This window comes from Pinus tabuliformis, chromosome 4_2, assembly GCF_031772625.1.
Source record: "Pinus tabuliformis cultivar Carrire ecotype Pingquan chromosome 4_2, CPIR1, whole genome shotgun sequence".
Lineage (NCBI taxonomy): Eukaryota > Viridiplantae > Streptophyta > Pinopsida > Pinales > Pinaceae > Pinus > Pinus tabuliformis.
Window position 1 is genome coordinate 3,901,204 of NC_142304.1, and position 27,013 is coordinate 3,928,216.

The 27,013-nt window shown below is 36.8% G+C and overlaps 1 protein-coding gene across 1 annotated transcript; it reads left to right on the forward strand.

Moving 5' to 3' along the window:
• Window positions 1–227: 227 nt before the first annotated feature.
• Window positions 228–3,092, forward strand: LOC149168106 (protein AGENET DOMAIN (AGD)-CONTAINING P1-like). The gene is made up of 2 exons (XM_089428123.1): window positions 228–844; window positions 1,685–3,092. Exons 1-2 carry the CDS (start codon window positions 395–397, stop codon window positions 1,835–1,837), a joined length of 603 nt encoding a protein of 200 aa, XP_089284249.1. The 5' UTR covers window positions 228–394; the 3' UTR covers window positions 1,838–3,092.
• Window positions 3,093–27,013: the final 23,921 nt, after the last annotated feature.

A 27,013-nucleotide genomic window follows, 5' to 3' on the forward strand; every position in this document is an offset into this window, starting at 1 on the left:
GGAAAAATTAAACCAACCAAATCTATTTTAACTTCGAATCTACCACGAATGAAAAATCAAATTTCTTTATAGCCGACCATGCTCCTTTACCTGAAATAACCCAGATTTCATATAAATGCTAGACCGTCAAGTATTATATGATATCGCTCTATTTGTTTTTTTTTATTCGCCGCAGTTGGATTATTTACAGAGTGAATTTTCTCCTTGGCAGGAAATGACCGAGATTTCATATAAATGATAAATGCTAGACCCTTAAGTCTTATATGCTATTGTTACATTTGTTTTTTTTTTTATTTGGCTCAGTTGGGTTATTCAGAGAGTGAATTTTAATACATTAGCAAAGTCATTTCCCATAACGCATAATTTGAAGTCTAGTGCTGCCACCTGACTCATCATGAAGAAAGAAGGGAAGAGCAGTGCGTTATTGCGGTTTAAAATAGGGGAAGGGGTTGAGGTTTCAAGTGATGAAGAAGGCTTCAAGGGAGCCTGGTTTCCTGCAACTTTTGTCAAGAAGGCGGGAAGTCGTAATCGATTCGTGGTTCAATACAGGGAATTCACCGAGGAAGGCAAACCGAATACAAAACTGCGAGAGATTGTAGAGGTCCCTCATATTAGACCTCAGCCACCGGATCTGAATGGGCAAAGTTTCTGCATTAACGAAGTTGTTGATGCATATGAACGAGATGCGTGGTGGAAGGGAGTTGTGAAAGCCATCCGCCCTCGCCGTAAAAAATATGTTGTTTACTTCCAGAATACCAATGAGCAGCGGGAGTATAATCTCAAACATCTTCGCGTTCATCAGGTTTGGACAGATGGCAATTGGGTTAGGGCTTCAGACACAGAGGTATGGAATTTCAACAAATGTTCAGTTTTTGAATAGTTTTCATTTCAACTGGGTTTTTTGGATTTTGATGGCTCTGTATTAGATTTAGTAACTTGTAAGGATCTGGACTGATTGTTTGGGTAGTTTTATGGTATGTCTGATTTATGGATATATAGTTCTGCAGCCTGCCTGTCCGTGTGTCTATCTGAAGCTATTCCCATTTTGTTCCCACTGTTGAGGATCCTAGGGGTGATTTTGTGGTTCTCCATGTTGCGCCAAGCAAGCCGTAGCGTAGCAGGGGTGTTATCAGTAGTGAATGAAAACTACTGGGTTGATGGATTTCCTACTCATCCTCACGTGCACAAATTCAATAGTAGCGAGGTGAGCGTAGCTTGTGTACAGGGGTGTGTCTTGAATTGAGCGTAGCGAAACATCGTATCAGGCCCCCCTGGTGTCCTCTGCCCCTAGTCTTTCACCCTTTTGCCTGCTTGAGACCGCTGTTCTTGATCTGACTGCATACTGTCATCATTCGACTTCATGCTTTCATTCGGCCTTATGCCCTCATTTGGAAGTTCTTGCATTTTTCCACCTGTCTCTGCTAACCCAGGGTCCCCCTATTTTCAATCTTGGACTGAGCTCTGTGTCTCTTAAAAATCAATTGAGTTCCTAAATAAAGACCAAAAAATGGTTACACATTGTTATTCCCATAGCACCAGAATTAGAATTTTTTCTCTTACTTCTGGACATTGCCTGTCAAATTGGCTTGGACAGGGTTTCTAGTGATTTTTTGGGGGTAAATCAGGATGTTGCTTCAGACGTGATTTCTGACTATGCTCTGTTGCACTGTGTTTTCTAAATCAGGATGTGGGATTAAATGAATTGAATCCAAGCTCTCCACAACTTTCTTCTAAAAATTCGGTAAGTATTGGTTTGAATCAGCGAGAAGATCTACTCGTGCCAATAAAAATCGAAGTAAAACCAGGGTTTCAAAAATTTCAGGAGAATGCAAAGTAGATGAGCAATGTGGTAACTTGCAATCTGCAGGTAGTCTTCCTGCTAAAACTGTGGTGAATATTAGTTCGGAATCAGCGAGAAGATCTACCCGTGCCAATAAAAATCAAACTGAAACCAGGGCTTCAAAACTATCAGGAGAATATAAGGCAGATGAGCAAGGTGGTAACTTGCAAGCCGTAGGTAGTCTTTCTACTAAAAATCCGGGAATACTAGTTTGGAATCAGCGAGAAGATTTACTCGTGCCTACAAAAATCAAAGTGAAAGTGAAACTAGAGTTTCACAACATTCAGGAGAATGTAAGGTAGATGAGCAATGTGGTAACTTGAAAGCTGCAGGTAGTAAATCTTCCAAGAGAAAGCGAGAAAGTAAGCAGCAGTCCAATTCCTGCAAAAAGAAATGCCCAAATGAAAAGGGTTTGGAAGTCACTGGGGCTGAAAATGAAGAAAAGCTCCGTGAATCTGTTGCTGTGGATAACTTGCAAGCTGTAGGTAGTCAGCTGACCAGTAAATCTTCCAAGAGAAAGCGAGAAAGTAAGGAACAGTCCAATTGTGATAACTCCTGCAAAAAGAAATGTCCAAATGAAAAGGGTTTGGAAGTTACCGGGGCTGAAGATGAAGATAAGGGTTTGGAAGTTAACGAGGCTGAAGATGAAGAAAAGCAGCGTGAATCTGTTGCTGTGGGTCCAATAGGAGACTTGCATGAAAATCCTGGATCCCCTGCTGAAGTTGAGACCATGACAATCTCAATGCCCTATATAGAATATGTTGACCAAAATCTATGTTCTCCGCATGATACCCCTGTAATAAGGGGAAGGGGAACTTTAAAACAGATACAGCTACTGGCTTATCACTCTGTACTTGAGGCACTGTATCTTCAAAATAATTTTGATTGGAAACATGAAATGCTCCTCACAAACCTTCGGGATGTGTTCCAAATAAGCAATGAAGAGCATGCAAAGGAGCTGAAATGTGTAACTTCAATCCAATAACTAAGAGTTGGAGATGAAAATGTGTAACTTCAATCCAATAACTCAGAGTTGTTCAGAACTTCTTCTGGTCAAGCTAAATTTCTTTTATGGTCAAGCTAGATTTGAACTTCAGAAGAAGAAAATAGCTTCTCTTTACATTTTATGCGATTAATTCGCAGCAATATAGAGTTAACTATAACTTCTCTTCACATTCTATGTGATTAATTCACAGCAGTATGATTATCACTGAAGATTAATGGTTAATAATAAATATAGTTAACTGATTCATTTTATTGTTATATTATCAATTTTCAATATAGGTGATGGGTCTTAATTTTGATTTTTCTATTTTTTTATACCTTTCATTATTATTGTTTTTAAACATTTTTTATAATAGTAATCAAAATAGGAAAAACTGTTTTCAATAGTAATTGCAATTGCATTGATAAGCACTCTACTACAGTTTAGCATAGCAATTGCATTGATAAGCACTCTACTACAGTTTAGCATAGAGGAGTTGCAACTTAGTATAAGGGAGTTGTGTAAGAGCAAGGGATGAAAGTTTGTCAATAGTTTTACATAAAATAAAAAATTAAATGAAATATTGGCTTCATATCTTTTAATTGTGTCGGGCCCAACAAACCAATAAGAATTTGTTCCATGGTTCCACAATACCGTTGTTCATAAATACCAAACCAATAAGAATTTGTTCCATGGTTCCACAATACCGTTGTTCATAAATACCATCTCATGTCAGAATCATTTTTTTTTTATAAATATTTATACCGTGATTCAATTGATTGCTCATGCGTTGAGGACTGTTAAGAGTCTAGTGCATGGATGTAAAAACTAATTTTTGATACAATAATAATTATAATGGAAGTACAACACGAATCAACTTAAAATTTTGAGAAATTTATTTTCTTTTAATGACTTAATATGAAAATTAAAATGAATTTATTCTATTAAAATGGATACACACATATATTTGAAAAGTACAAATTTTCACGATTTTCGTATGTAATTTTTTCTAAAAATTTATTTGCCTATATTTTCCCTATTTAATCTTTAAATATTGACCATTTTAAAATTTACACTTCAAGATTGTTATCTCATTTTCAAACCATGAATTTGATAGGTGACTCAAATTTCCCTGCGCCCATCCGCCCCCAACACACACACACATATGAACTTATTGTAATGAAAACATTTTAACCTGGTCAAATAAAATAATAAAAATAAAAATAACCCTATAAAAATAAAATATAAATGACCCATGGTATTCATGTGGAATATAACTTATCTAAAGGAGGAAATTAAATAAGCCTAGATCCATACTAAATCCAAATCTACCAAGCTCCAAGAGGAAACAAATCTCTTGAGATGCAAACCTATTTTAGAGTGAAAAGAACTTTGATCCCTCTCTCTGTAGGAGTTAAGATGAATCTAGGCTAGTTACTTTTCAAAATACATTATAAATTATGGTAAACCAAGCTACTTGAAAACTTTTCAAGATATTAATAAAACTTTTGAAATTATGTAAATAGTGATTATACATAATTGTACCAAACTATTTGTTAGTTTGACATTAAGAATGAACATGGTTAATAATTTTAAAATAATATAAAACATATACATCTATAACATTATATTTAAACATTGGATAAAAATAAATATAAAATGTGAATTTAAAAAGAAAATGGTCATTAAAATAAACTTATTTGATGAATAAAATTTATAACCTAATCAAAATAACTTTAAAAGGAAAAAAATATGGAAAAACCATCATAAATCCATTAAACAATATGCTATCATAAATCAATTCACAAATATATATAGTTTCTCTCCATTTTCATTTATCTTCTCTGGAGGCTTATTATAAAAATCTATATAACTTCTCTTTATTTCTCCTTAGGTGCCTAATAAAACACTACCAAGATCAATAAAATGAATAGTCTTAAGCAATATTGTCCATCAACTTGCTTAAGCAAAGTGACTTTTGTTCAAAGCTTTTTTTCCCACATTAACTAACTTTTATTTTCATCTAGAAAAAATCTATTTATCTTTAATTTTTCAAAGATCCTTCCCAACACTGAACATTTAAAAAAAATCAAATTTAAATGTTCTAACACTAATTTTTACAAAGGGCTAACTTTTTCTTATAAAATGTATTTGATGAATCAAATTTATAACCTAATCGAAATAACCCTAATTAAGCAAAAAAATGTGTAAAACCCATCATAAATCCATTCACAAATATACATAGTTTTTTTTCATTTCTATGGAAATGATCAATGAGTGCCTACAATATTTTTATGGGTTATAATAAAGATCAACAATTTAAAGGGTAGTAAAAATCAAGATTTAGTTGACAGTTAAAGAAATGAAATCTAATGGTGGAAGAACTCTTAATCGTCTAACATTGTATCTAATGATGCAAAACAAGGTAGAGTGGCAACTGGGTGAGTTCTTCCCAGAGGGAACGCTTTATGACGTAAAAATTCTCTAAAAGCAATGACATGGAAGTATATTCGTCCCTCTTAAAATAAAAATAAAATATTCTCTAAATAGAAAAACAATGTTGGTTATAATAAAAAAGAAAAAAAATATGTTATCCATATTTAATTAGTTTCCCATATGACCTAATATTATCTCATGTAAAGTAAAACATGTGAGTAAGATATTTAAACCTTATACTTTTCAAAAATATTTTAGCACGTAATATCAACTTCATATACATCTATATATAGGAAAAAAATATTAAAAGAAAATATTTTGATGTTATATAGAATAAAATATCTAGTGTGAGTTATGAGTAAAATATTTTAATATGAATTAATATTGACATATATTTAAAATATATTAATAATAAAAAACAAGTTTAATGTGCATTGATAAAATGGCTCAATACACATGTTATGCAATCTCTATAACATTCAAAAATACAATAATTTTAAACAATTAAAAATTACGCATTGTCTTTTGCACTCTAAAATAAGTTGGCACCTAAAGTAATTTGATCCCTCTCTACTCATGTTATATCAATGCTTAAGATGGATCTATGCTAGTAGTAAATAATATATATCAAATGTCCATCACAATTTATAAGCAAAATTCAAAAATTATAAATAAATAAATCAAGAAGTAAACACTATAATTTATAAATCAATTAATAATTAAAGGTTATGAGATTTTTTAATGAAGTTTATGAATTACATTCACGTAATCTTATTAATAAATGAAATTACAATCTTGCTAGAAATTGTATCTGAAAAGTCATTTCGTCTATTAGTTAAACTATGTTGAAATTTGAATTAAGCTTAAGATAATAACTAGCAATTGCACCACATGTTGCAAAGGAAATGTTGTAACGTAGTAGCATATGAAAGAGTAGCATAGAAGATAGAAGTAAATTTTTTTATGCAAATTTGTTTCTTTACTTGCATTTGTGTGACAAAAACTTTGAAATTTAAACTTCGCAAAATTGAGCTACAACAATTAGTAAGCACAATAGTTTGAGGAATCTCATCAATATCTGCTTCTTCAGAATGTCTCTACTATGTACCTGCCAACTAAAAAAACCAATATTGGTGTGTGTTATGTTATGGTAAAGGGTCACATTGTTGCCATGTTGCCACCAATAGGTAAATTGAAGGAAAAATGGAAGTGAATCATGAAAGGTTCGCATTGAAAGCATTATAAATATTTTATTACATAAAAACATTTTATTATATCTTTACATTACTTAATTTCATTACATAATACAAAAAGAATAAAACATGAAGAGACAAAAATTGCACACACCATCTTCATCCTTTACATCCACATCATGGCTTTCATTGTGACAATTGCATTTGACCTTTGTTGTTTCTACTCAAATTATTCTATAAACTAGTAATTCCTTCTGGTAAGATGAATCCAACAACCTTGTAGGTTTAGTATAATGGATCTTGTCATAGAGGAGACAATCTTTCTACAAGACTTCACAAAAATTTTTTTATACACGTGAGTTTGAGGGAGAGGTAGAAATATTGATTACAATTCACTTGGATTAAGGTCTACAAATTCCTCTTAGGCTTTATTCTTGTTTGAAAAAATGACAATGATCTAATGTTTAACGTGTTGGCATGTTTAACTTTCCAGAAAACATTCAATAGATTAGCAAGATATTGATTTCAAGTTGCCTGAGATTAATGCTCAAAGGAAACTCCATGAATATTATGATCCAGATCCTCTCAATGGTTTGGGAGGTCCACACTGGTTTCTTATAATTTTTTTACTCATATCATGATGTATGGCACTCAAAATTACCCCCAAAGGATCTAACAAGATCACTTGAAAGAAGGCAGTGAATAGCAAAAGTCCATCCACCTACTTCTGTGTGTGACAAATAGAGGACAAGCTCTACCGACATGGGCATAAGTGGATTATCCGTCAAGGCTTCAGCACCCTCAACAGACCACATCCACCAACAGGAAAAAGTGGAAGAAACATGTATCCTTTTCAATTGTTTAGGTCCACCTCTCGTCATGCAAGCAAAAAAAAAATGCAAGGTGTATAAAACATGTTAAAAAAATGAAATTGAGCACTTAATTTCAAATTTGACATGTGAATTAATTGGCACTAAAGTGAAGACCAACACTGGACAATAAAGGGAGAGAGCTTCCAACGCTTAGGAAAACATGATTTCGACATGCGACCCAGTATTAGAAACGATGGTTTTAGGAAATTGTCCTAGGACAATGGTTATCATGCTAATAACTCACCCTCCAACCAGATTACTCGACTTTAGGAGGTCCACATTGGTTGCTTATAATTGTTTTTTCTCATAGCATGATGTATGGCATTCAAAATTACCCCCAAACACTCTAACAAGGCAACTTGAAATAAGACAATGAATAACAAAAGTTCATCCACCTACTTATGTGTGCGACAAATAGAGGACAAGCTCTACTGCTATGGGCATAAGTGGATTAGCCATCAAGGCTTCAACACCCTCATTAGACTACATCCACCAATATAAAAAAGTGGAAGAAAGTCTGAGAGTAATACTCGTCATTAAGCATAAATAGTATATCAATAATCAAGTTAAAAAGATTTTTTTTGTTCTGCATTAGTTTATCATTTTGAGGGTTTTTGAAAAATTCTCTTTTAGAGCCTAAATAACTTCTAGTTTTAAAGATTTTTCAAAATTCATGCTTGTATTATTTTATGTAATTCTTGGAAAGAAAATTAAAGCATGGAACATGATGCAGATGTTCACTATAATATACCCATTTCATCATATATCAAATCCCTTCATCTGCTTGTGTCCATGATACTTCGGCCTTTGTTACAATTGACATCCAAGGTATTAACTTTTTAAAAGGTGCCAATTGGATGATATTAGGTTGGCTCAACCCAAGACAACATAAACCAACATAGGTATCTTGCATCCAATATATGGTAGATATATTTAGACTATTGAATAAGTACTATTGTGTATGGTTATTAAGGTGAAAAGAAGTCACAAATTCTTAAATTTTTTGCAATCATAAATTCCAAAGAAAGGGGCACCTCTCGACAAGGTGAAATGGCTCTCTGTTTTATGATTAGCAACGAAAAGTAACAAAACTATTTTATGAGACGTAAATTATTGTAAGAACAACCAAACATAGAGATATGTATGTTAGACAAAATTTACCTTAGATGTAAGCTCATATAAATTTGGATATGCATCAATTTCCAATTTCGTGGTGCCCGCATCTCGGAAATTGCAGATAACCTCTAAAGCCATGTAAGGGCTTGAAACTAAAAGGGTGACTCTGAATTGCAACATGAGAAGTATCTAAGAGTTTGAAATCAAAAATAAAATATGCAATGATAAAGCAACAAGTATCGCTAATGTCACTTCTAAAAAAATTAAAGAAAAAAAAAACAAAGTTGTCCAGTCCCAATATCCACATAATGTACACGATGCTTAAAAGCATGGGATAACTGAAGGGAATTGACAAAATCCAGTGCGTACTACATTGTGCGTACTTGATGAAAAGAATAAATATGAAGAGAAAAAAATTCACCCACTGTCTTCATCCCCTGCATCTGCATCATGGATTTCATTGTGACAATAAGATGTACAAGATTCAAGGTGACAAAAGGGTATGGTTGTGATGTTACCCTGTGAAGCAAAATTGGTTCAATTTCTTAACTTTCATATTAAAACAAAGTTGTCTATTCCTAGTATCCATGTAATGTCCATGACACTTAAAAGCATGGGATAGCTAAAGGGAATTGGCAACATCTAGTGGGCACTATGTTGCACATACTTGCTGAAAAGAATAAAATATGAAGAGACAAAAAAATGCACCCACCATCTTCATCCTCTGCATCCCTATCGTGGCTTTCGTTGTGACAATAAAGTGTATAGGATTCAAGGTTCCAAAAGAAGGGTATGGTTGTGATGTTACCCTGTGAAGAAAAACTGGTTTAATTTCTTGTCTTTCATTTCCTTCATGTTAGCATTTGTTTGTAAGTATGCAGAAGAAAGGGGTGCAACATGTGATGTATTCTCTTACTGACATGCAACAAAAGGCGTTAGCTCCTATCATGGGGAGGCAATTCATGTTGGTTGAGTGAAAATTCAAGGATACACGGTGCAATGGAACTTCAAAGTTCACATATAGGATAGAAAAAAGACTTAGAATTGTAATATGGTAATGGAGGAGTAAAGTTGTCTGGGACCTTTTTTGGTATGGTTTTCTCCTGAATACACCATTTTGTTTGTTACCTAAATTGGAAGAAATATTTGTAGGGACAAATTGAAGGTCCTGCAACTACGAATTCTTTAGATTGAGAGCCATAACTGACTAGTTACACTCAAAATGTTTCTTTATGAAGGAAGTAAATCCCATGCTTAAAAAATTACTCTTGAACAATGTCATTTTTTTTTTATTAATTCTATCTTATGAAGTTTACAACACTTGTTTCGAAAAATCCCAATAGGTCAGTAATTTGTTAGGATACAATAATTTTAATCATATAAATGGAAGTGTAAAAACAAATGCTTTTTAGATACTAAACCCATTCCAGTTTCATTATTTTTTCCAAATTACAATATCACAAACTAGCCAAAATAGTGTTACTATACACTTGCAAATTTTCCTTCAAGTACTCACAACTCTCATAGTTAAATATACACTCACAGTTCTTCCTTCAGGTACTCGCAACTCTCACAATTTTTCCTTCATGTACTCACATCTCTGCCTTTTCTGGAGGATATTGGACGTAAACTAACAAAATTCCATGTATGCCCATTTCCAAGTAAGGACAAAGACCAGCTTCTAATTTCATATTAATACACCATATTCTTTAACGATCAATACATGGTCTAGTTCTCTACCATCCTTTAATTGAGTTGCAAGTTTGTTCTTTCCAGATGCCATTTCTAGGTTGGAAAAAAATATATTTACACAAGAGTGATATAGCACATTGCACCTTAGACAAAGAGGTTTCGCATGACAAAACATGCATAAAGTATTTCAATCATATGATATGAAATTAGGAATGTGTTTAACCCTTGATTTACCAATTGAAAATGATGTTGAGTACAAAAAGTTTGAAATGGATTAATATGTCATTCCTCAATTAACAATGATGTTGAAAATATAAACCATGCAAATAAAATAAACAAACATAATGTATGTTACCTGAATTAAATTATGTGTGGTAGCCTTGAATCTATTGAAGAATAAGAGTGTGAGAGGGAATTAAGACAAAGACATGCAATTTCTTGCCACCTTATCATATTTATAATTGGTTTTTTCATCGTATAGGACAGTCCAAAAAGATTGAGGTTTATCTATCTTATTTACAATATTTAAATAATTACATAACTTAAATCAACCTTAGATCTATTATGTTTGAAGAGGGATCTATTTTAAATTACATAAATTTATATTAACCTCTAGTTTATTGAGAACTAAGAGGGATTAAAAAAATTCATACCTTTGGTTGCTTAAATATTTGGGATTAGGATGGAGCTATTCTCATTTATTCCTCCTAGTTAAGATTAATCTATGCTAATTAAAGTAAGTAGTGTATTTCAAAATGTTAATGTGGCAACATAGTAACAATTGTTTTTCTTTCTCACCATTCTACAAACATTTGATCTGAAATCTACATTTTCAACTCAGTGACATCATCATGGGAAGTTACACTAGGAACAATATTTCACATGCTTCGAAACTAAATTGTAATTTGAACACTATATCATCAAGGGCCTAATATGAAGGATAACTTGTAAAAATTAGTGATCCAAGTGACAACAAATACCAGATTGAATAGAAGCGTGAACAAATAGCTGGAGGGGTAGAAAAAATCACACCAGAGATAATACCAATCCAATACTTGCCCATGACATGGATTCTTAAAATTTTGAGTGGTCATTTTTGTATAAGCCACTCTTCAATGAGTTGGATGTAAGATTTTCTTCCTACAAAATGTTATAATAAGGGAGTCTAAGTTTTTGCAATGTTGTAGTTGAAGTATGTAGTGTTGCACAAAGTTAAAACTTGATGTCAGGTTTATGGAAGTTCACAACTTATATAAGTTTATGCAAAGGAAGGCTTACAAATTTCACAATAGAAGGTTTGAAAATCTTGTAATAGAAGCATTTGATGTCCCTAGAGAAAAATGGTTCGTGGATAGAATTGAATGTGTGCAGGTGCCACAGAGAAAGCTTGCAGATTTTGGTTATCTCTGCAATAGTGTCGTTAGTTTTGGGCATGAAAATCTGGATGAATTTTCCTCCATAGACAGAATTCTCTCTCCCAAATGTACAATTCCAACAACATTATTTTGGATGTTGGGTAATTGACAGAAAATAACAAACATTTTCTAGGAAAATATATAACCCTACAGATTGTATATTATATCCACCAAATTATGTGTATAGTATGCCAATAAATAACAATGACAATGGTAGGAAGATTTAATGCATTTATTTTTTCAATTGGGGAAGTGCAGGGCTAAAGCTCCAGGTACCAACATTTTCATTGTGGACTAGGAGGTTTTCATTATTTTCTTACAATATTTCCATCACCATGGTGTGGCACTCATATTTGTCCTGGCAACCCAAGGCACTCTTGAAACACCTTTCATGCAAATATATAATAAGGACGCACTAGATGCATCATGCACCAAAGGTGTGAAGGGAACCTCCGAAGCCATTATTGCAAAAGTTGTGCCCCAAACTGGCCTCTTCCCTAAACAATAACACATTGTGCTACTTTTGGTCAAAACCAAGCTTCTACTTGCTCTGGGTCTGAAATTTGAATCTGGAAATTTGCAATTTATTCTTCTTCAATAGTACTACATTGAAAAAATTCATAAGCCCTTCCTAGAAGAAAACAAGTATATAACAAAAAAAATTACTTTCTTGCCTAAACATGCCTCAACGGGCATCAATATCAGTTTATGTAGTTAAACCCAAACTTATTATAAAGCCAAAGAAGGATACCAGGAAAATCATGATACAAAAAAATAATTGAGGTGTTCTTGATGACCTACTTATGTCAAAATGTAGATTTATTTGATTCAAATCACTTGTTCAATTTTTAAAATAAGTCCCAGAAACATAAGTCCCTAATAAAAAATCAACTTGAGGGGGAACGATTAGGAATTTTTGGATATATATGACAAAGTTTATGCTAAAAAAAGTGCAAAGAACTCAGAACATAAAGGGCAATTGGTCATATGTTTATGGCCAGATTATGACAAGTTTTGCAGGAGAGTTTTTAAATGTGTGTTATGTAAGAAACATACTTTTATTCTCTACACAGTGTGAGATTATTAGAAAAATGTAGAAATAAAAAGGTAATCAACTTGGGTTAGTTGTTCAATGATTTAATATATATCAAAATTTAGAAATTGAAACCTTAGAAATCAACTTTGAAAACAAGAAGTGATCATAGAAACCCTCAAATAACCTTGGATGAGCAGTCAATAAAGTCAATTACTTTGATCTAATTTTGAATTCATTCATTCGTTTCCAACTTACTAATCACTTGAGGCAAGAAGATGGAAAATTAGGAATCCAAAAACTCATAGTCATACAGTCATCTCAGATTGCCTTTGCATATGCTTAATAAGACAAATTTTGGACACAGGAAATAATATTTTCATATGCTAGATTATTCGAAATTTTGGACAAGAGGAATGACTCTAGACATAAAGGAAAAATATTGTTGAGGAGTTGATAAATATAAGATGATGACTTCACATTCCATGGAAAAGGTGGAACCTTTCCTTTGTATTCATGTCTACAATGTTGCATTTTCCTTCAAGGTGAAGGTAAGAGTTTCTCACAGGTAACATGACTACCTTCACATTCCATGGTGAAGGTAGGATATTTCCTTCATCTTCATGTCTACAAGGTTGCATTTACCTTTAAGGCGAAGGAGTTGCTAAAAGATAATATGAACACCTTCACATTTAATGGTAATGGTAGGATATTTCCTTTTCCTTCATGTTTACAAGGCTGCACTTGCTTGTAAGGTGAAGGAAGGACACAATAATTATGTATTTAGTTTCACTAATTCAATTACGCTATAGTTTGTTCATAAAATACTTTATTAAACCAAAGGTTAGTATGAACCAATATGAATTTTCATAAAGTTTTTCATTTAAGCTCATCTTATTTCATATATGCATATAAAGAATAAACCTAACCAAATGTTTGATTTCATCCTCTTTCTTATTTGCATACAAAGAATAAAGCTAAATAAGAATCTGATTTGTTTTGTTCTATATAAGTTTTCCTCATCAAATTCAGTGCATTGAGTTAAATTCTCATTTAAAATTACCTCTATCCCCCTCTCCTTCTCACTTGTTTTGTTTTGGGATTGTTAATTTATTTTGCAAGTATTGGTATGGTAAATGTGATTTCCTTATTTTCTCTAGAAGTTAAATGTTGAGTTTACATTTTTGTATGAGCCACTCTTCAATGAGTTGGAGGGAAGATGTTATCCCTACAAAATGTCATAATAAGGGAGTTTGAGTATTTGTAATTTTGTATTTGAGGTATACAATGTTGCACAAAGTTAAAACTTAAAGTTAGGTTTGTGGAAGTTCATAGTTTATAATTTTCTGCAAAGGAAGGCTTACAAATTTCACAATAGAAGGTTTGCAAATCCCGTAATAGAAGCCTTCATTTTCCCTAGAGTAAAACGATTTGTGGATATAATTCAATGTGTGCAAGTGCCACAGAGAAACTTGCAAATTGTGGTTATCTATGCAACGATATCATTACATTTGGGCATGACAAACTAGATGACTTTTCCTCCATAAAGAGAATGATCTCTCCAAAATGTACAATTCCAACAACATTATTTTGGAGGTGGGGCAGGAAATGACATGAAATAATAGACATTTTTTGGGAAAATATACGGCCCTACAAATTCATATCGAATCCACCAAATTCTGTGTATAGTGTACCAATAAATAACAATGCAAATGGTAGGAATATTTTATGCATTTACTTTTTACAGTTGGGGAAGTGAAGGGCTAAAGCTCCAGGTACTAACATTTTCATTTTGTTCTAGAAGGTCTACACTATTTTCTTACAATGTTTCTATCACTAGGGTGTGGCACTCAGATTCACTCATATCTATCCTAGCAACCCAAGGCACTCTTTGGAAACACCTTTCATGCAAAAATCTAGCAAGGACGCACTAAATGCACCATGCAACATAGGTATGAAGGGAACCTCCTAAAGAATTATTTCTAAAGCCATTATTGCTAAATTTATTCCCCAAAGTAGCCTCTTCCCTAAATAGTAACATATTGTGCTGCTTTTGGTCAAACCCAAGCTTCAACTTGCTATAGGTATGAAATTTGAATCTTGAAAATTTTAGATTATTCTCCTTCAATGTACTACAATGATAACCTTAATAAGCCCTTCCTATCTATTAGCTAAATGTCAAACAATTTTAGGTAAATGTGATTTCTACGAAATAACATATTGTAATTGCATGATAGTTGAAGGTTCCATTAAGAACTTTAAAAGATAAAATGGGTCTAGTTTTTCTGAACCAAATCATGGGTATGAAAATTGAGATAAATATTTTTAAATGCTAGGTTGAAGCATAATTATTCAACAAAATGCTTGATAAAACTAAAAGGCCCGAAATTACTCCCATTTCATATCAAACATGAGTATTCATGTTTTAGAAATCAATACTTCAAAAAAAAATCCAAAATATCAAAATGTGAAGAGTGGGAAAGATTACTCCATTCATCTACTTTCCCTTCAGGTATCATATACTTTGTTGGAGACAAAAGTTCATGCCTTATTCCAAAGATGTCATATTATTTGTCTGTTCACCAGGAAAAACATTATTTTCCAAGCTAGTGTTGTTGAACAAGGTTTGGAACAATGTCAGGGAATTACTGATCAAATGGGAGATCGTTTTGTATTATTTTTTAAGTCATGGGCGAAATTATGACTCCCATTGCGTCCAATCAAATTCTGGAAACCGTCAAGGCATGTATCATGGTTTGTTAGAGTGACACATAAGAGAGAGATTGATAACAAACTCTTACTGGACAAATAAGACATGGCCTTTGGTGAGCACCAGTATTGCAGCAATAATGCTGCAACTCCTGGGCTACCTACTTTACACTTATCAACTCGGTAGTTCGTAACAAACTTGGAAGCACCGGTGTTGTATGCACAAGTACTAGTTCTTACTGCAGGTTGTCACTTGCTCAGCCAGTGCAAGATCACTAGGAGCTCAAGCCAAATTCTATTGATTCCAGAAGAAGCTCTATAGGTGATGAAGGAAAGAAAGATTACTCTACAGATGCTATTCTAACTGTAGAAAGGAGAAAGACTGAGATGTAAAGCAAACCTAGTAAACCCTGATTAACCAACTAATCTTACTTTTGAAGAAAGCACTCTGAAAACCATGAAAGGAATACCATTACCTACTCAAGGAAGTAAACAACATCTAACTAAGCTATTTTTGGAAGTAAATAAGCAAAAAACATCTTTTTGGATTTTTATGTATTTTTATGTGAATTTGACATGCATGTAATTTATTGTGTGTGAATGTGGCAGTGAATAGGTGGCGTTGGAGGGTGGTTTTGGGAATTGAGAGGATGTAGGATGGTGTGGATGGGTCCTAGGAGGTCTTAGGTGGCCTTCTAGAGGCTTTTCCCACACTCGGCCTTCAAAAGGAAGCCTATAGGAAATCTACAGGAGGAAAACAGGGCAACTATAGGAGGCCTACAAGAGGAGGCCGAAAGCAGTTTTCACTATTTTGAGGGTGTGAGAGTGGGTGGAAAAGGTGGATGAAGGTTGGAATAAGGTGTTAGGGCAAAGGTCTACCGTGAATCACTGGGAGAGAGGAAGATGATTGGTTTTGCTCAAGGAGAAAGGAAGAAGTTCTATGGAAAATATAGGAAACTAAGGCAGAATTGAGGTAAGACTTGGGTGACTTGTAGGGCATGGATCAGATGGAGGATGGGATCTAATAGGCTAGCCTACTGCTAGAAGACATCTATTGCATAAACTGATAGTCAACCATTAAGATCAAGCAAGCAATGAAATGAATGCATCTAGAAAAACAGAGTTTTGCATCAAAATAGTCTAAACTATGATCTATGAAAGGAAATGTTGAGAAATGATGTAGGAAAGAAAAGCATGAAAGAAGACTATTGCAAATCAGGAAGTGAGCATGATGAAGAAGATCTGAAGCAAAGAAAAAATGGACTATTAACCTACTAAAAAGTTGCAAACACTAGAAGTCCTATGAATGAGGAAAATCTGTGTTTTTGGGGCAGCAAGAGGGTCTTTGCCTCAATTCATGGTCACATAGGGAGGAAGAGAGGCCAAGGCACTGTTGCTAGCCTTTTGAGTCTTTGTTGATCACTATTTAACCTGCTATAGAAAGCACAAATGGAAGAAAACTACTGAATCATCAAAAGAAACCTATTCTTAACCATAAAAGAAATACATCTAACAACAACCTAATCTACAAACTAAAATAAAACATACAAATAAAAGTAAAGAGGAGCTTGGCTACTTGGATTTGTACCTAACCCAAAAGCTTCAACCTTCTGTGGTAACTCAGTGCTAGCTCAAAAAGGATTCCATCTTTATTAACAAAACAATAGAAATATTACATGAAACTGCCACAAAAATAATAAGCTCGAAGTTGGAGCAGAGTTTACATAAGAAAAAATCCAACAAAAATCCGACCCTAGTGAGGCCCTAGGCTTCTCTACTTATACAAATGAAGCTACCAATAGCTTCCTTAAAATAAGGGAGGCTTGGCTCCTAAAACTCGAGATAATCATCAGTATTCCTCCACTTTCTCGGTTGCCTTCTAGTGCATGATTCAGCTGCTTGTACTCTGAGCTGAATGAAGGGGAATTCGAAGTAAGGAGTAATAAATGAGGGGGATTCCATCCTATAAGTCCTCTCTTTAGTCCACTTCGAGTTATTGCTACCATTTTTCCACTGGATCCTTGATTTTGACCTCTAAATTCATCAATAGTCTGCATTAAACACATGTTAGACCACATGGCATCACAACTAACTCAACTCACTCCATAAGCATAAATATAGTCAGAAAATCATACAATAAGCTAAGAGAATGGTTGATTGGACTAGGTTAAGAGGTAAAATGAGCCCATATAATTACCCATTTATGAGGCTTATCATCACCCCCCTACTGAAGGTGTTGCTCATCCTCTGAGCAACTTAGTCCATCTCCTCATCTTTTATGGCCCTGGTGGCCTCCCTAGCATCCCAGGCTTCTGATGTGGTCTGCTCTTCTTTGTCATAGAATCCTACCTTCTTGTCTATCTCTTCCCACTGCTCCTCCTCTTCTTCTTCTCTTCTGCCTTCTAGCATGCCTAACAACAGTGGGGGACTTAGTTTGAGGCCAATCCAATTGACCTTCTGCCTCTGCATGGAGCGTTTGTACATTGGCACTCTTTTTAATGCCTCCTTTAGCCTCATGGGGGAATTTTATTCCCTGATCTACAGACTGTGTGGTAAGGTGTTTCATCTCCTCATGAATTCATGCACACAGTCATCCCCAAGTAGCCTTTGCATATCCTCAAAGTGTGCAATGGCTTGTGCCTAATTGTCTAGATATCTAGGGGCAATCTGAGGGTCATTGGAAAGCAGGTTGTGTGTGCTAATGAGTGCCATGGGATCTGATGGCTCAACTTTGATCATTAATGGCTCATTCTGTTCTTTTATCATCAATATTTTTATTTTTGCTGCCCTCAACTCTTCATGGTTCATCCATGAGGCCATGGCCATTAGTTGCAGGTCCCTTAGCTTGGCATTGGGGTCCCACACATTCATGTTTGTGAGGGCCATGTTATGTAGGTAAAATTATGCCATCTTTGCCTTATCCTTTGATGTGCTTTGGTCACACAGATCCATAAATTACCTGTAATCTTGGAAAGATATTGTGCCTCTTTGTGCTAAAGTATTTATCTAGAATTGTAACCATTGGTCCTTGAGATAGAGGCCATAGGATTTGGCTGGTTTTCTAAATTTCAATGCCTCCATGGATAAGATGGCCATGCATGCCAGTTGAGTCTCTTTCTCTTGCAGCTGCCTCCTTAATAATTAATTTTTAGTTTCAAGGTGGCTTCTTGTAATTGCTTCCCTGTCTCTGAGAGAACTCAACTCTCTGCCCATTTCTCTGAGTTTGTTTTCCATATGGTCAATATCCTAAACTCCTTTGGATTTGGATTTTTGCATATACCTATGTGTTCTTATTCTTTCTTTCTCTAATTCAAATAATAGCGGAATTGAAAATTTTTGTGGGATTATCCTTCCTCCCTCAAGTAGATTGTAATAGGAGGCAATACTAGGCTAGGGATCAGGTTCTTGTAGCTCTGTTGCTTCCTCCTTTACTTGTGGCTGTCCTTCCATCCTTTTCTCAAGCTTTTGGGTCTCTTGTAGTTTTGATAGTGTCTCCTGTAGAACTATTAGAGCCTCCTGTAGGACAGTTTTTGGGTCCTATAGTACTACCTTTTCCTTCCATGTGGAAGATCTAGGAGTTCCCCTTTCATATATGATAGGTGTCTTTGAAGGGGATTCTTTCCCTTTGGCAGAGGGTGAATCTTCAATTGTAATTGGCATTTTTGAAGAGGGCTAAGGTTTTCCTGTTTTGATTCGTGTGCTCTTCCTAGCCCTGAAATACATGGAGGCCTATCTTTTCCTCTTTTGCTTTGGCTTGATTGGTGTATTGAGGGCAGTGAGGGCAGTTGCTGCCTCCCTTTCCAAAGTCTCAGGGGACCCTTCTCCTTGTTCTACCTTTGCTGCCTCTTTTTCTCCTCCTTCTGTCTCTTTTTATGTCTCTTCCTGCTCTGTTTCCTCAACTCTCTCCTCCTCTATTTCAGTTTCTTCCTCCTTCCTTTCTTGTTCTGCTAAGTTACTAGTGGCTTCACCTTCTCCCCCTTGCTGCTCTTCCTCCTCACTACCAGTAGGATTGACATCATAAGTTAAGGCCTTTATATCATCCTCAGCTATCATGTTTTAGAAAACTTCCCATGCTATAGGGAGTGTAAATGTATGGCGGGCTTCCTCCACTAGGATTTTGATTAACCCATGGTGAGCTAGCTGCTCTGAATTTCCTGCTTGAACCTTAGTGTTGGAGTCAATGAGGGACTGCAGGAAGAAGTAGGGGATACTGAGCTTCTAAGGTGCTGGAGTGTCCATGTCATACCTTAATTCATGGAGGACTATAAAGTGATAACCATAGACAATGTTGTACCTCCTCTCACAGGAAATGTATTTGATTATTTGATAGCTAACCTCATCCCAAGGATATGGTATGCTAGCCCTTCTAATGCCATTTTTATCCTCTACAGGGGTTTCATTGTTTTGGAAAATTTTTTTCTTGGCAGCCTGGCCAATTGGTTTCTCATCGTTACTCCAAGGCAACCTAAGAGGAAGGGTAGTGACCCTATTGATAAATTCAGGGGTTATTTCCATGGAAAGACCTCTAAAGGTGATGGTGGCATGAGTTCTTGTGTGGGGTACCAGAGAGAGAGCAAACTCTTGGGAAATCTCCTCATCAAACCCTCAGAATTTCTCAAAGAAATTCATCCAATTTTCCCTTGTGAAGATGTCCACCACTTGTGGATGTGCATGGAGCCTAGTGGAGTTAGTGGGCTCCTTTCTCATAAACCCTCTTTTCATTTTGTTTATACTCTTTTGGGAAACCAAATGTGGATATGGAGACAACAATTTTTGAGAGAAATAGAGGAGACTGTGTTTTTTTCTTTTTTTTTTTAATGTATTTTCTCCTCTCCTAAAGACTTTATTTCCCCCTCAAATTGAAACCACTTCTTGCATATATTGATATTCAATGGGGGCAGGCATGGAACGTACCTCCTCAGACCAAAAATCGTGCTAAAAATCATGTTTTCTCCCTTCAAAACAACTCACTGCCCCTCCTGTAGAAGCCTGTTGTCGCTCCTATAGGATACCTGTAGGTGCTCATGCAGAACCTGTAGGTGCTCCTGTAGAAAATGCCAAGAGCAGGAATATGGGAGAGATCGATGGAGGATGATGGTTACGAGGCTTTGGGGGCACAAGGAGACTGCTATAGCTGAGTTACGGGGAGAGAATGAAGGAAATGGTGGTGAGAATGCTTGGGGAGGAGTACTTATTACCCTTTATGGATATTTCTGGTGATGGGGGGTGAGCTGGAAAAGTATACGTTGGCCATATTTAGACCATTGGTCCCCACCTGCCTTGTCATCATGGCCCCTCCTTGTAATCATACCTCATGATTGCATCAGAGTTCACACTTCCTCCACTACCTGTCCTTAACATCTTTCTTGAGTTGACTATGCGCACGTGTGGGTGACATCTCGGATGGGTGGAGTCAACTAGATGAAGGTGGCCAAGTTAACTGGCCACCTTTCCATTGTTCAACCTCAACCATATTGTTGCTTTTGCATGACTTCTAATTACACAAATGCAGATAGAGGAGCAAATTAGTTACTTACCTATGATCCGAATGTATTTGCTATGAGGTGTTGTGGCTCTCTCTCTGCTGCATGCCTTTATTTCTTTTGATGCATTATGTCTGCTTGCTAATGTGTGGTTGTGTCTTGTGCAGTTTCTTCTCTAGCTGGGTCTGAGCTTCAGGTGCCTTCTCAACCTTCATGTGTGCATTCTTCTACTACTGGTGCTGGGTTTTGATGGGATCAGCTGCTACAGGAATTCCTACAGGAGCTCCTGTAGTTGTTTCTCCCCTTGAAACTTCAGCTTCTTTCTATGCTTGGAGCTTTGAGGATAATGCCAGAGGTGTAGATAAAGATGGAGAGGTAGTAGGCAGGCTTCATGTGAGGTGGATGGTGCTACTCCCTCTCTTATTATTCTTTTTTTCTTTTCCTGAAAAACTATTTTTTTCCTGTGTTTTTCTTGGACAGGAAGAAAAATGATGCTTGGGGTGTGATGCAGGCTTGGAAATGATGGAAAGGAGGTTTTAAGACTGTAGGAGGGTTTATAGGTTCTTCATGAAGCTTCCCTATCCCTCAAACTGCCTTTTATATCCATTTCTGGCTCTTTGTAATTCCTATAGGAGCCTCCTGTAGAAAACATAGAGCCTCCTGTAGAAAACACAATTTTTGAAAAAGAAGCACAGTGGGGTGAAAGAAATGTCAAAAATGATGGAGAAAAGTGTGGAGAAGGTAGGATAGGTGCTGGTGTGGATGTTAGGGTTCCCTTGGCACCTTCTTCTGCTTCATGTAATCCTCCTGCAAACTTGCAATGCAAATGAAACTTCATTTTTATTTTTTCTCTTTTTTTTTTGAAAACAACTAGGGTGCCTCAGGGAGGTTTTCACCCTAATTGCCTGCGCTGGATACCTCCAAGGGAGGTTTTCACCCAGGGATCTTATGTTTTCTATTTTTTTTTTGGACATCACTGGGCCGCCTCAGAAGAGGTTTTCAACCGAATGATGGGACTCAAGCGCCTCATGGAGGTTTTCACTTGAGTCCTTTTTTTTTTATTTCTCTTTTTCTTTTTCTTCAGTGAGTGGGTGAAGTGGAGGCTAGGACATGCTCCACTACCATCATTGTCTTATTCAAATCTTCAATGAACTCTCGCTTGGAGAGGGGTTTCTTGTAGAATTTCAACCGATGTCCATTGACAAGCATGGGGATGGCTTCATCATCAATGGTTCTAATCAGAACTGAACCATTGTCATTGCATTTCTCCACAATGTAGGGTCCCAACCATCTTGTTCTCAGCTTTCCTTTGAAATATTTTTATCTTGAATCATAGATAGTGCCCAATCTCCCTCTTGGAATTGCTTCTCCTTGATATTTTTGTCATGCCATATATTTCTCTGAAGCTGAACTACCTCTGTATGGAGAAGGGCCTGAAATCTGTGTTCATCAATCCATTGAGCTGAAGTAATATTTCTTTTTATGCATGGCTGAGGTCTAGGTCCAGCTGCGCTACCATCCTTAGGGTATTGAATTCAAATTCTATTGACAACAAAGCCTTCTTCCCATAGACCAGTTCATAGGGTGTGAACCCTATGGTGGTCTTCCATGTTGTGTTGTAGGCCCAAGTGGTCTCAACTAATCTGTCGGCCTAGTATTTTTTGCTGCTGCTCACTACCTTGTCAGGATCCTTTCCAATGCTATGTTAGTGACCTACACCTGCCCATTGGCTTGTGGATGGTAAGGGGTGGAAGTCCTGTGCTTGGTTCTATGATTTGTGAGCAGGTCTTCAATCAAATTGGAAGTAAACTGACTTCCTTGATCTGTGACCAACTCTCTTTGATACCCGAACTTGTAGAATATGTTTTCTCTCAAAAACTCAGCTACTTTTTCCTTTGTCGCTACTTTGATTGCTTTTTTCTCTACCCACTTTGTCAGGTAATCGGTGCACACAATGATGTATTGCTTCTACTTTGAAGGAGGGATGATAGGACCCACAAAGTCCATGCCCCACTTCTCAAATGGTTCAAAGGTCACTTGAGGTTGCATGGGCATCTCATCCTTTGGAGTAGGTTTCCCCATCCTCTGACACTGATCACACTAGCTGGTATATCTCCTCACATCCTGATGAAGAGTGGGCCAGTAGTAGCCTGCTTGCAATATATTGAAGGCAGTTCTTTTTGCTACAAAATGACCTCCACAAGGCCCGTCATGACAAGTCAGGAGGATGTCAAAGACTTCCTCCTCCATGACACATCTTCTCAAGATCTATCTGGGCCAAGTTTGAAGAGATTTCCCCCAATCTAGGTTAAAGGGGCGCTTTTCCTTACTATCTTGCTCTTCTCTTTTGAGGACAAGTGTGGTGGGAACTGTGCTGAAACCAAGTAGTTTGCTATATCAACAAACAATGGAGAGAGTACTGAGATAGAAAACAGATGTTCATCTGGAATTTGGTCATCCACCATTCCTTCTTCACCTACAGGAAAATTTACTCTAGATAAAAAGTTAGCAACAACATTTTATTTACCAGGTTTATCAATAATGGTCAAATCAAACTACTACAGTAAAAGCAACCATCTAATAATGCGAGCATTTACATCTGGTTTGTTCATTAAATATCTAATTGCAGCATGATCAGTGTGCACAAAGGTATGATAGCCTATGCTATAATGTCTGAATTTGTTTAAGGAATGCACAACAACTAGGAGTTCCTTCTCGGTCACTGTATAGTTTAACTCTGCCTTTGACAAGTTTTTGATTATAAAGTATATGGAATAAGGTAATTTTTCATCAATTTGTCCTAAGGCTGCTCCTATTGCTTTGTTCGAGGTATCTATGTGAATGTGGAAAGGTATGGCCTAGTTTGGGCCTCTTAGAATTGGGGCAGTCACGAGCTTGCTCTTCAAGGAACTAGGGCTTCTTGATAGTTTTCCGACCATATGAACTCAACATCTTTATCTAAGAGGCTAAACAAAGGAGAGGCTATCTTGCTGAAATCTTTAATGAATCTCCTATAATACCCAGCTAAGCCTAGGAAACTTCTGACATCTCTCACCTTTTGAGGAGGTGGGACCCTTTGGATGATGGCAATTTTGTTGGGGTCCACCTACAGTCCCTGTTGGGATATTGCATGACCTAACACTATCCCTTCAGTAATAAAAAATTCACATTTTTCTAGACTGAGGGATAGGTTCATCTCAATAAACTTGTTTAGAAATTTTCCTAGGTTAGATAAAGCTTCTTGAAAGTCATAGCCATAAGGAGTAAAGTCATCCATGTATATCTCTACGGCATCATGAACTAATTCAGAAAATATACTCAATACTTCTCTTTGGAAAGTGGCTGGAGCATTGCATAAACCAAAAGGAAGGACCCGATATGCAAAAGTACCCCAAGGACAAGTGAAAGTGGTCTTATCTTGGTCTTTCGGGCTGATTTGAATCTGATTGTACTCGCTAAACCCATCTAGGAAAGAGAAATTTTTTTCCCTGCCGGACCATCTAACACTTAATCTATGAAAGGTAAAGGAAAATGGTCCTTTTTAGTGGCTTTGTTCAATTCGTGATAGTCGACACAGATTATCCACTTACCATTTTTCTTTGGCACTAGCACCAAAGGAGAGACCCATTCACTGTCAGAGATGGGATAGATGGATCCTGCATCAAGCAATTTCTGCAGTTCTTCCTTAACAATATCTTTAAGTGCTGGATTCATCCTCCTTTGAGGCTGCTTGACTGGCTTGCAATCTTCCTTGATGTATATATGATGAGTACATACTGAAGGGTGCACTCCCTTCATCTCCTTATAACTCTAGGCAAAGGCATCTAGGTGTTTTCTTAGTAGGCTACACAGTTCCTTTTCCTGGGAAATGGATAGGGATGGATTGATTTTCAAGGTTCTTTCTGGGCCGAAATCTATATTCTTAACATGGAGAGAAGTGGAGTTGGCTGCATAGAGATCAGTTCAGGGGCTATTTTGGGTTTCTCTTACTATGTCCTCTAATGGTGATACTCCGGGAGGTGGATTCTGAATCAGATTTTCAATCATATCATCCTCATCTTGCTGTTTTCCCCCCATGGAAATTTCTAATGCAAAAAGGGGTGAAAAATATACTTCATCCTCATCTTCCTCCTCCAACCAGAGAGGTAGATCATGTTATAGCAAGGGTTGGGCAGGAGGATATAGGATTAATTGCTTGGACATGTGTTTGTTCTTTATGGTCATGTTCCCAGCTCGACAGTTGATGTAGGCATCGGCAATAGCCAACCAGGGTCCTCCCAGAATGAGAGGATACCCAGTGAGCTTTGCCTTTGGCTGGAGAACTAAGAAGTCAGTAGGGTACTCCCAATAATCTATGGAGACCATCACATCTTCCATAATCCCCTCAGGGTCACGGTGGAGTAGTCTGCTAGCTGTAGCATGGTTGTGGTCTTCCTCAAGGAGCCTTGGAGGTTAAGTTTGAGCATTGTGTCCTTTGTCATCACATTAATGGTAGCTCCGAGGTCAATCAAGGTATGTGGGATCATGGTGACATTGATGTGGACATCAACTACTAGGCTTCCAGGGTCCAGATATTTTGGACATATTACCTGCCCTAACATCAGGTTGGATGGTTGTCCTATGACATTGATGGTTGGGGCATCTCTCTTGCGCCTTCCTGGATGCCTAAAGCACTTCTCTTTGATCAACCTATTGTAGATAGGCACATCTTTTATGGCTTGGAGAAGTGGTATCTTCACACATAAATTTTTCAATTCTCCCAGGAGTTCAATTTCTTCTGGGGTAGGCTGGACCGTCACGGATAGTCTCTCTGGAAAGGGTGGAATTGCTTTAGGTTCACTTTCCTCTTTATCTTCCTCAACCTCCTTGGGTGGAGGCTAGCTATCTAGGAGAACTTTCCCAGATTGCAAGTTAATTTCCTGAATCTCCACAGCATAAGTTGGGCATGATGGTTCCCCACTATACACTTGTTGAGCCTGTTTGTTGTTCAGTTTCAGATTTGGCTGGGCAGGCACTTGGGGTTGCTTTGGTGGAGCAGGAGGTAACGATTGTGGTTGGGCATGTGGTGGAGCCAAAAGAGTGGGAAGAGAGTTGTATTGGGGCCTCCACCCTTGATGAGATGGATTCCACTGAGGGTGTGGCTGAGCATAGGATTGAAATGAATGAGTGGCTGGTTGGGCATGATATTGAGATGTGAAGGACCAAGGAGGAGGTTTGGACCAAGAAGGATGAGTAGGAGGGCCCCAAGAGGGTATGGAAGTGACTTGGTTGGGGTTGTAGTAAGCCTAAGATGTCCCTTGCATCCCCTGCTGGTATGGTCTAGGTCCATGTGACTTCCTTTGGTTTATGTAATAGAGCTGTTTAGTGACTCCCTCAGCCCCTTGATATACAGCTTTAAGTCTAGGCAAGGAAGGGCACTTATCTGTAGAATGATTTTCTTCACAGACTGAACAAACCTATATAGAGTTCAATGGGAATTCATTCCTAGGATGCCTCCTGGTGCCTCGAGGGAAAAAAATGGTCAAAGCCCTCTCTACTTCCTCTTGTTTCCTTTTGATATGTAAGGTATCCATTTGCATGGCAAGAGTCTACAACATCTCACTCTTGAAGTCTTCTAGCATGTTTCCAATTTCTCCTTTAATGGATGAGTTAGAGGAAGAGGTATTGGTTATGGGTTGACTCCCCCTACCTTTCTTTCTAGCTATTGTAGAATGGTTTCTAAAAACAGTCTTTATGTCCTCATAGGATAGTTGGTAGATGTCTCCCCCGGCTAGTAGATGGAGGGTGTCTAAAAGATCTTCCCGAATTCCCCTGAGCATGACCATCTTCAGAGACTCAGTGTCAAGTGTACACCTGGCCCTTTTGTAACTAAGCTGGAACCTCTCCATAGTCTTCCAGGGACTCATCACTTCCTATGGTCATTCGAAAAATTTCTTCTTTAGTATCTTTTGACCTACAATAGTCTCGATACTTGTTGTTAAAGGCTTGCTGCATCTGAGCCCAAGTTGTGATGCTATTGCTAGGTAATCCCATGAACCAGCGCAGTGTTGCATCCTTGAGAGTAGAAGGGAAAAATTTCAACTTTTTCTCATCTTCTGCATAGTCATAGGTTCGACAGACAATAGCAAACTCGAACAAAAAGGTGTCAAGATCTTCTGTAGTCAGACCATGGAAATGAAGTAGGGCGGAAGCGCTTATATTCTTCATTTTGGTGTCCCCATTGGTCTCCCGAATGGGAA